Source organism: Sphaeroforma arctica (assembly GCF_001186125.1).
Source record: "Sphaeroforma arctica JP610 unplaced genomic scaffold supercont1.24, whole genome shotgun sequence".
NCBI classification, from domain to species: domain Eukaryota; class Ichthyosporea; order Ichthyophonida; genus Sphaeroforma; species Sphaeroforma arctica.
The window spans coordinates 108,881-119,848 of record NW_014040534.1 but is presented as its reverse complement, the minus strand read 5'-3'; the positions used below and the strand labels follow the sequence as shown (position 1 = coordinate 119,848).

Genomic DNA, 10,968 nt, shown 5'->3' with positions numbered 1-10,968 from the left:
CGGGGTGGTGGGGGAAGGGGGTGTGTAGTTTATGCATGTATATCTATATCATATCCCAAGTATGCATATGTTTTCTATTGTATATATTTATACTTTTCTATGTGTATTTATGAGTGTGTGATGTGTGTACATTAAAACATAGGTTCCGTTGTGTGATGTGTGTACATTAAAACATAGGTTCCGTTGACAAATGTGTTTTTCTATTGTTTACAGTTTTGTTAGGGTGTTTTAGATATATATATATATATATATATATATATATATATATATATATATATAATATATATATATATATATATATATATGTATATATATATATCTATATCTTTATATATATCTTTATATATATATATATATACCAACGCACCTAATTCGAATGCTACCAATCTCGTCTAGGTACTGGAAGGCGAGAAAAATTGGACTGGCTGCCAAGGCAAGTACACTGCATGTTACGATCAAGTACTGTCTGATTCCCTCAAACATTGGGAAGATGGCAGTATCACCAAAGAGACGACACAAAACGCTTTGGCCAGCACGCGCTTGGGAATTCTGTACCAAATAATTGACGGCAAGTTATATCGAAGTGGTGGCATCTCAGAAGACGTACGTTCGTGTGCTGTGTACTTTTCATAGAATGACCTTTGAAGTGACAATCAATAATGTTCATTGAGATTTGATTATGTCCCTCTGTTTGTGGCACGTTCTCTAGGGTTTAAGAAACAGAGCTGGTACTGGTACTTTTACTGTTTTATCGTAGATGTGTGGTGCCCAGAAAAGCAAGAATCACCTACCATCATGCATATACGTTGGTTTGCTGATGTATTTGGTTTCTAAGTTACTCGACTGTATTTGTGTCATCTACAGAAACGGTGTGTGTTTTCGATGCGTTGTGATGGAGTCGAGCATATGTTGCATGCCGTACTGGATACACACAAGGAGCGACCTATGCCAAATGTTGAGTTTGTGCTGAATGAACGCGACTATCCGATGATCACTGCGCAATCAGAAGTAGCTTTACCAGTATTCTCCTTCAGCCGCAATTCGCGGTTCTTGGATATCATGTACCCCAATTGGTCGTTCTTCAAGGGAGGCCCTTGCGTGAAAACAGAACCGGGCTGTCTCGGGAGGTATGGAGCTTAACTGTAGTGTAATTCCCCGCAGGGTGTTGTCTGTGACACATGCCAATGAACATGCTTCCAATTGTAGCGGCAATGGAAGCAATGTATGAAGAGTTACTATATTGTGGTATGTGGGTTATACCAGGATTGGCTTTTCACACGTATAGTATGCTAAATTTCAACTGATGCGCCGGAACTGTGTACGGATGGTCACGGCGCACCTCACATGTTGATCCGGATCTCATCGAGCAGTCGGCCTATGTAAAGCTCGGGATTTTATCCGTTCCACGCAGGTATTTGCAGTCATATCGCTTCTCACTGCGATGAGCTCAATTCGATGAATGGACTCGACAGCTTAGCTATCTGTATACATCTGTAATATTGCTCAGATGGGACCTGAAGATCGAGTCTATGAGTCGATCGGCGGATAGATATCCTTGGGTGGAAAAACTTGAGCTGGCATTCTTCAGAGGATCCAGGACCTCTAACCAAAGAGACCCGTTGGTTCTCTTGTCGCGCGAACACCCGTACTTGGCGGAGGTGTGCTCTATTCAATAGAAATAAGGCATATCTACGCTCATATGTCCTATCTTCTTGTCTGTTAAGCTGATCTTGAGGCACGTATATGCCCGTGTTTCGAGAAGTTGTGTGATACTGTATGACTTTTTCAATCAGGTGTACTAGCTATACATGCAGCGCATAAGTTTGAATGTATAAATTTTCAGGTGAGTATGTGTAGATCTACAGATACGGGTTTTGTGTGTAGCGACATGCAGTAATTTGATCATGGATCTAGCACTTCTCGTTCTGCAAGCTCCAAATCACCAGCATCTGTGTTTATGGAAAGAAAAATCTAGCGCAACTCCTCTTTCGTATTCCTACTTTGTAAACTTTTTCCAAAGGTCCCTCCAGGCTGAGAAGTTGTGTTGGAGTGATGCCTAAGCACAGCATGCTATTACATTTGGCCTCCTTCGGTCAACCCTATTCTCATTTGATTGCAAATTGATTGCTACTTCACATGCATAATTTTTTATTGATAGGATTCACGGTAGCATCAATGTACTGTGAAATGCATGAGTGAAACTGTACTAAAATTCTTTACCAAATCGCAGACTGCGTCATAGCATCATTGAGGATGTATTCTGCGCCGTACATATGTGTGTCACTTATTCACTGAGGAATACTCATATGTCGCTTTCAATCTTGGCAATCAGGCAGGGTATGTAAAAAATCAAGCCTGGAAGTCAATTGCCGACACCTTAGGACGTGAACCCGCAGAGGACGTATCGCTGGACGATCACTGCAAGTTCAAGTATTTATTTAATTTTAAAGGTAAGGTACCTCGAGATAGACGATCAGATCGGAATCTATAATACATTGCTAGTGTGTGATGAAGTGATAGACAGATGTCGCACATGGTTATACCCCGGATATATTAATCTGCTGCAAGTATCGCCATGCCTGTGTCCTCGAATCGTATCCCGATAACTCAATCGGTATCGTCTAGTATCGCTATCCAGCACTTTGACAGTTGGAGATTTGACTGTTTCCCGTGTGTTGATATGCACACGATTGATTGCACTTAAAAGGGTATTCGTGTGTGAAGGCGGTACACGATAACCAACTGCACCTTGCCTGGTTTCAATTGGTTGCAATTGGTTCGTTGACAGTGTACTATCTAGGAACATATGCGCACTCTGTATTTTTCTATATTTCTCTTCCTGAACAAACATCTACATGATTATACAGGGGTTGCCGCTTCTTTCAGGTTCCGGCACTTGTTCCTGTGCGGGTCACTAGTGTTCCATGTGTTGAGTGGCGAGGACGACTGGCTGGAGTTCTTCTATCCTGGCATGCAGCCGTGGGTGCACTACATACCCGTCAAACCAGACTTCTCCGATGGCCAGCAGCTCATTGAGTGGGCGATGGTATGTCCTGCATGAACTATGACGGGATGTTTGTACGGCGCATGTATCCAATGCCCTGATGTCGTTACTTCTTCAAACTTCATCTGCTATCTATATAAGTATACCTATGCATCCACCACGTATCTCCTCGACTATATATTCGTAATCTATGCAAAAGGTCTATGGTCAACCGTGACACGCGACTCAAGTACCACTCAGATGTTGCTGGTTTTGTACATTGTTGCCCATCATTTGCAGTGCGTTGGGTTGAATAGTTCATTGCATGTCGCATATTCTGTAGGTACATGAGTACCAATTGTGTACGTGTTTTCGCCTCCGGATTGCGTACATTTTAATGTTACGAGATTGTATTGGGCATAACTATCGATTCTCAGTGTTTCGAACCATTCTTCCGAATAATGATGCAAGCCATTGGTCTTTTTGATCATGCCAATGAATATTCTATATCCCCTACTGGTAGCGATATGATGCACTGGCGAAGGTGGTGGCGGAGAATGGACAGCGATTCATTATAGATCATCTGCGTATGGAGGACGTGCACGGCTACTGGTATCATCTGCTGCGCAAATATTCTAAGGTACAAAAGTGACATGATCTTATGAGTCATATAGGAGTCAGGTTTTTATCCATAGTCCGTTTTATTTGTAATTTCGCAAGAACCTACACTGTCAAACTGGTCATAGGTTCTGTGGAACTGACTGTGTACCTATACATACGACAAACAGCTCTACTTCCGTGCTGCAAGCCCAAAGCTCACTCGGTGCTTAATCAAAAAACCCATTTTGTCAGATACAGCCCGGTAAACTGGATGCGGTATCGCGCAATATTGATTCAGTAATATACAAGTATAAGCTAGTCACACTAGTCTCAGGGGCTCTTTGACGCCCGACAGTCTCCGTGTTGTTGGTGTATATTTCGATGTGTATTCGACGCCGAATTCACGCTCACGCTTATGAATTTCACTTGTATCATCTACAAACTTACTTCTTTTTTGTACCTGCTACAATGAACAGCTTCTCAGCTACGAACCTTCCCTTGCTGCGGACGCTTATGAGGTGTAAAATATCGATTGCATCAGTAAGCCACCTCTATATCCCGGTGATGGGTCTCAGTCGTACACGATTGTGTGATTGCACATAGACGCGCTCATATATGTAGATTTATTTGCGGTGAACGGGAAGCATATAAGCATAATGCTGGAGGAGCCTTCTGGCTTTGTGATGATCACTTGAATCTATATAGAGGTGATATGAAAGCTACGAACTTGTGGTGCCGTGCGTTCATAGATCGGCGCATACACAGACAGTCACATCAGAAGATCTCGCAGCTGGAAAGAAATCTAACCAAGGTTTACAGACGCAATTAAATTCGATATGGCTATTATTATTTGATAGTGATTCTCCTGTTCACTGTTGGTAAGCTCGTACAGCCCTTAATTAGTGGCAGCTTTATAACGTGACAATTTAGAGAAAGCATATAACTAGGACCGGTGTACATGAAGCCATATGGTAGTGTGCCTCGATAGCGTTCATTAAAAATGAAAACCTTGGGCCCTTGCGTTCTATCGCACGGCTCATTCAAACTTTTTTATAATCTTACATTTGTTTAAGTTCGCTAGCACACTTTTCAACGAACTTTGGCCTTTCTTACATTTATGAGCTTTGAACATTCAGCTACCTGCTTGTATACGAATTAAGTGTGCCTATACACGATCTCAGCAAAATGTAAAGACGAATTTTGTGCTGGCAAGCAATTCTCATGCTCGTACATGCAGTAGATTGCATCTATTTATCGGGTGTTGGGCCAAGACCTCGAAATTTGTTGGCTTAGTTCGTTCACAGTTTAACATATTTAAATGTCATAGAATAAGCCAGGGGACTCTGCTAGTAAAATCTTAATTTCTTCACAAACCGATAAAAAATTATACAAACCTTCCACAGCGAACAAAAACATGGTTCAGCGCAAGTTTTGTAACATTTCATTTATCAATCCATCGTGATACTTACAAACGTTTTTATCTTTGTATCATACTAATCATCTTTTTTATAACCATATCGGAGCGAGAGTGAGCGGTTTTTTATCATTTTAAGGTTTAGGGTTTCAGCAGGCTATGTTTATATATACGGTAATTCTCTCACTACATCACTACAGAAAATTTCAAAAGAAATTTTACTGAGCAGAGAACATCGTTTTTAAAACTATTCACCGATGAATCATCCCTATTTATAGTGTGCAAAAGGGAGAAAAATATCTACTTTTTGTTTACATCATGTATTCTGCGACTCTGACTAGCACTCGCAACTATTGAGGACATACATACTCTGTATCGTGAAAATGTAAGGGGGAGTGAAAACGTACTTTTGTTATACAGCATATGTTCGGCGACTCTGACTATCACTCGCAACTATATCGGACATCTATATTCTGTATCGTGAAAATGCAAAGGAAAGTGAAAACGTACTTTTGTTATACAGCATATGCTCTGCGACTCTAACTATAACTCGCAACTATATAACGGACATCCACATTCTGTATCGTGAAAATGCGAAGGAAAGAGAAACCGTACTTTTGTTTACAGCGTGTGTTTTGCTACTCTGACTATCAGTCGCAACTATTTCGGACATTCCTACACTGTATCGTGAAAATCCAAAGGGGAAAGGAAACACACTTTTGTTTTATCGCATGTGTTCTTTGACCAGAGTGTGACATAAAGTCCACATGATTGTTTGTAGCCGTTTCGTGGAGGCTCTCATATTGTGGGTGAGCTTAATTTCGATATCTTTTGTACTTCAGGAATAAATACTTGAAAAATATATACACTGGTTTGTCATGTTAATAACACCCAGTATCAGCTGATTTAAACTTTTTCAGTGAGATGATGCAATTGTATATCTATACGACGCTATAAATCAAATTGGTTGTATTGTCTGTTTATTCGGTTTTCCTTATATAACTTATCCGAATTTAAACCATAAATAGGCATTTTAAATGTTTGCGAAGGTCAGAACTTAATCAAAAATAAAGTATGTAGAATATATTATCAAACTATTTTAGAAATACTTGTATATTATATTAGGAAAAATGGAAACTTCAGTACCAAAATTTTCCTTTATTTTCTTCTCCCTTTTCTTACATTTGCATGAAAAGTCGATCCATATCTTTCCCATATCAAGGTGTTTTAATTTTGAGTTTATTTATGCGTTGTGATACTATCTGGTAGTCGTGTAGTTCCGCTTGCTGATATTTTATTTGCTGCAATGCGACTGCCCGATGACTACAGCTCTATGGGAGAAATGCAAATACTTGTAGATGCATACGTGCCGTTAAATTGTTTTAGCTGCAGAAGTCAAACAAAAACTATGTTTGTGATGAACATGCAAGTTCATCACAATTAAAGAGCAGATGAGGACACAGGCTGTGAGTTAAAGGACTGGTACGAGAAATGCATTTAGAATCACACTGCAATGTTGACATCATTTAAATGAAGGTATTCACTTCTAACTACAATTTGCCCAAGTTTAATACCTAGCTGCTGTTTGTTCGAGATGTTCTATAATAATCAGCTTTGTACGTGAACTAGTTTCAAGGCCAACCCTAGATATATATGCTGAACGCGGTTAGGAACCGCTTTCAGCTGAGGCAAAACGAGCAATTTCATGTGACGGATAGATCTTTATTAAAACAATTCAATATACATTCTCAACCGTGCACAAAGCGAACACGTTTGATCTTCAATCATTGTTATTGATACCATGTAGAGGATGGATTCCAACGTGTATTATTCCGTCTCTTCACACAATTTTATTATTTCGCGACGAGTTTCCATCTGAGCAACGATAAATTTATTTCTCGAACTAATCACTAAATTTAGTGAGAGCTTGGTTATGGCACTAATGAAAATGGTATGACAAAGAGAGAGATAACTTCGAACATGATTGACAAAATCAAATAAGATAAACACTTGAAGCCTTCCTTTAATTGTTACTAAATAACCAATCTTCATGATTTGCACGGTTCATGTCACGGATCATATCGTAAATCGATGCAAATTATTAAAACCTGATGTCAAGAAAGTTAGCGGTTTTTTTCTACGCAGACAAGTTTACAAGAAGCATATTTAAACTGGTTTACGGCACTTACGCGTTGTGATTCGATAAAACATGTTTTTCAAAATACAGTTTCATAACGCCGAGAATATCGGCGATTCAGCAGAGTAATATCTGGTTTACTTAACAACTATTGTCAAATTCGGTTTTTAAAATAAATACATTGATTGGATATAAAATCACGAGTAATAATCACTGCATCAACCTTTGTACACACACAGCAGCCTTTAAAAAGTATTAATAAAGAAGATATTCATGTGAATCAGATTGATAAACATTCATAGACAATTACAATATTGCCGGGTCTGTTACATTCAATTTCTTAAAAACAGAATATGAGAAACTATTCTAACTGTATTGTAACATATAAGAGGTGTCTAAATGTTTCGCTCGGTCGGTCGAATTATTTCATGTGGGTAGTTGGTAGCGACAATATGATTGGCTGTGCTGGTAGAACTTCGACCTAAAATGAGTTATCGTGTATTTTTTTAAACTACTTCCAAGGGGGTTTTTTAATGGGTACCCGATACTATGTCGGTACCCGCAGCGCATTGGCTGAGCTGGGTCATAGGCCAGAGAGTGGAGGAGGGCAATAAGGTCACCTATTTCGGCTGTTATCTTTCCTGTTTCGGCACGAATGTGCTAGAGCCCTATATCCATGTCCTCATCACTGTCGACGTTGAACTCATACTCAGAGTCCTAATTCTCAGCCCCATAACCGTCCTTCCAATCCGGGGGAAGGTCAACATGATGTATAATGTCAAGATAACGTGGTTAAAACACCCGTTCGTCGGTGATTGCGCCCGAATATAAGGGCGTTAAATGATATGGAGATTTGGGTATCCGCTTAGCTCCGCACCGACAGACGTCATCGTCGTAGTGTCAGGTTTCGGAGCTAGCGGAGGGAGCCTCGTACGTGCAACTCGCATCAACCTCTCGGGTACGATGGTCTACCATGGGAAGTGTCTTCGATGGGATAGGCTGCGTACCATAGGCCTGCGCCGGCATGGGAAGGTGGTTTGCTACGGTAGAGGTAATTGCTTCCTCACACCGCGTTAGAGGTGCTTGGAAGCCTTGTAATTTGCTCGCCTTTGTGGCCGCCTGCAACTTCGCTGACTTGGCTTTGAGCTGTTCAACCCCTCCTCTCGTCCGAAGTAGATAGAGTTTGCCCTGAGTGGCGGCAGTGGGTCCCGAGGAAACACCTTTGACTAGAATCAAGCCCTGGTATAACGAACAAGGTATAGTCTATGTCAAATGAGGACGCCCAGCGTAAACTGCACTGGGTTTCATATTACGGGAGGAAACACGCCTCGTAAGGTAAATTAGACAAAAAAATGTAAAAAATCTACTGTAGACACATCAATTTGTATTGCAATTTGAGCGGATAAAGTAATGACCCCCATGCCACAAAGGCCATGAATCGGTGGCCCCGAATATTTAGTAGGAGATATATTTATTTAGTTTATTGAGAACATTCTCATCGATAAAATTATAGGCGGATACAACATCTATTAAGTCTATATGTCTTTTTAATTGTGTGTTTCCTTCTCCAAGATATGTAGAAAACTTATGTGAATGTACAAAGTTGTGACATTATTCAGTATATAAGGTGATTATGAAAATATCTACGAACTAGTATCTATGCGTACAGAAAAATACAGTGTAGGTTTGTAGAAACTAAGTCGACTATGAGTCATACACAAACCCCCTAGAAAATTAAGCAGGTGTAGTTCGCATAAGTCTTATGCTTTTTGCGACCAAGAGATTTTGTCAGTAAATCGGTCGATTTCGCACTAGTAAATATATAGGAGATAGTAAGTAGACCATCCTGAACGCGGTCATAAACATACGCATAGCGTATTGCGATGCGCTTAAGTCCTTTCCGCGTTCCTCCAGAGCGGCCTTGATTGCAGACCTCCATAGATAGTAGGTTGGGTAGGCAGGATGTGCATGGCTACGAGCATGTTTCGAACACATGCTATGCTCCAAGCAGTCTCTTATGAGGCGACATATTCCGCTTTAGCCGAACTGATGGCTGTGGTGCGCTGCTTCTGTGATTTCCAGAAGATGGGAGTAACGTTGAAGCAGTGCACGGTACCTGTCAACGTCGGTTATCATAGCAACCACCCCAATCGCTGTCAGTAAAAGCAACGAGTGGATCGGCGTGATGCTTCTGGAATATCCAGAAGATGAAGGTGCCGTTGGAGCAGAGCACGGTGCCGGGTTGTGAACGTCGGTTATCATGGCAACCACCTCAACCGCTGTCAGTGTACGCAACAAGTGGATCGGTGAACGACATAGAGGACGTGTACACAAACACATAGTCGCGGGTAGCATAGTGGGAGGTCATTGGGCAGGGTGGTGAAAGCTGTTAGTTGGTTAAGACAGGCGGCAATGTTCACTATGGTCATATTGGTGGCGAGGCCGAAGACGTCGAGCATCTTTCGGTAATCTTTACCGGTGTAGGCAGAAGCATCGAGGCTGGCCGGGTGAATGGCGTCGCCAAGCGTATACTTCGGGAGAGCGTCGTGCTTGTCAAAAATTGTAAGCATGTGCTCAATATAAGCGGTTTGATCTAATGTAACGGAGTGCCGTATGTAGAATACCATCAAGTGTCGGGCAAGGCCCAGATTTTCATGGAATATTGGTTGCTAAGAGAGCTGAACCCCTAGCCCTCTCTGCCTGAATGACGGACGACCGCTGGATCAACTTCATCGACATAAATCATAAGTAGGATACTGTGTGATTCGTCGGCGGCCGTGCGCTCAAATTTGTAGACGGATGATGTAGATACAAAATCTATATTCCAAAGACAATTTTCTGGTATAGGCCATAAAGGCCTCATTTAAGTTTAAGGACGTAGGCAGCCGGGTAGTAACCAAGTTCGACGCTGCCGGCAGGCGGATGCATAAACTATGAGTGTCGAGTTTCGAATAAAGGTAGGCCGTATCGACGTCGGAATGGAAGATGTCTAAGCCGAGGCTAGCAGCGCAAGCCAGAAATGTGCGCCGGGTGGTAGCGGATGCAGCCGTTGCATAGGTTTCCTGGTACGAAGTGCCATATTCCTGTTGATCACCCCGGGCGACCATTCTGGCCTTGTATATGGTGGGTGTGCCATTCTTGTCGTGCCTCCGTGTAAGAAACTACTTGAAATGATTGATTCTCCTGTGAGCAGGCACGAAAGCAAGCGGTACGATGTCAGCAAGACCGTTTACGATGTGAGCCGCATGTTGTTTGTCGATGGCTGCACGCCACCACGGCCAAGCAGGAGACTTTTGGGCCTGTTTGACGCCACGTGACAAGGTGTTGTCAAGGAGAGCGGAGAGTTCGAGAGGGGTATTGACGGTAATGTAATAGCCGGGCCTCCATATTAGACTCTATGTTATAAACGTACTCTTAAGCAGAACGTAAATTATAAACGTACTCTTAATAGTTCGAGGAACTTAAGTTTCCTAAATGGGTTTTAATGGTTTTATTAATTAATACCTTTTCCATTTTACATATCAGATATCTGGACGAGGCCATTAATAGGCCCCAGTAAAATACCAAACATAAGAGTTGGTCTAGTTCTATTAATAGAACTATATTTACTTTCCAACTCTATTTATATCTGAATACTTCGGTAGCGAGATGGCTCAACCGAATATAGGTTTCTAGGGACTATTAACGTTACCTAGTTGATCCTCCGATCAGCCAACCAGATGTGCCAGTCTGATGAAAGCTTAGTCGGTAATTCTTGATAAATGGCAAGTTATTGGTTAAGACAATAACTAAGGACATCAAGAGTATTTTTCCTTTTATTTATTTATTTTTTCT

General features: G+C 41.4%; 2 protein-coding genes across 2 annotated transcripts in view; one reads left to right on the top strand and one right to left on the bottom strand.

Moving 5' to 3' along the window:
• The window catches only part of SARC_00702 (hypothetical protein), a 6,300-nt gene extending 1,607 nt beyond the window's left edge, over positions 1–4,693 (top strand). The window contains exons 2-8 of the mRNA XM_014305601.1: positions 397–603; positions 865–1,127; positions 1,508–1,658; positions 2,333–2,450; positions 2,868–3,046; positions 3,507–3,623; positions 4,060–4,693. Of these exons, the coding sequence (XP_014161076.1) occupies positions 397–603; positions 865–1,127; positions 1,508–1,658; positions 2,333–2,450; positions 2,868–3,046; positions 3,507–3,623; positions 4,060–4,107 (1,083 nt within the window). The 3' untranslated portion in view covers positions 4,108–4,693. The remainder of the gene's footprint in view (positions 1–396; positions 604–864; positions 1,128–1,507; positions 1,659–2,332; positions 2,451–2,867; positions 3,047–3,506; positions 3,624–4,059) is intronic.
• Positions 4,694–7,921: 3,228 nt separating this feature from the next.
• Positions 7,922–9,129, bottom strand: SARC_00701 (hypothetical protein; the record flags this gene model as incomplete). Its single annotated transcript, XM_014305600.1, has 2 exons — positions 7,922–8,373; positions 8,977–9,129. The coding sequence occupies 2 exons, from the start codon at positions 9,127–9,129 to the stop codon at positions 8,035–8,037; spliced, it is 492 nt and encodes a 163-aa protein (XP_014161075.1). The 3' UTR covers positions 7,922–8,034.
• Positions 9,130–10,968: the final 1,839 nt, after the last annotated feature.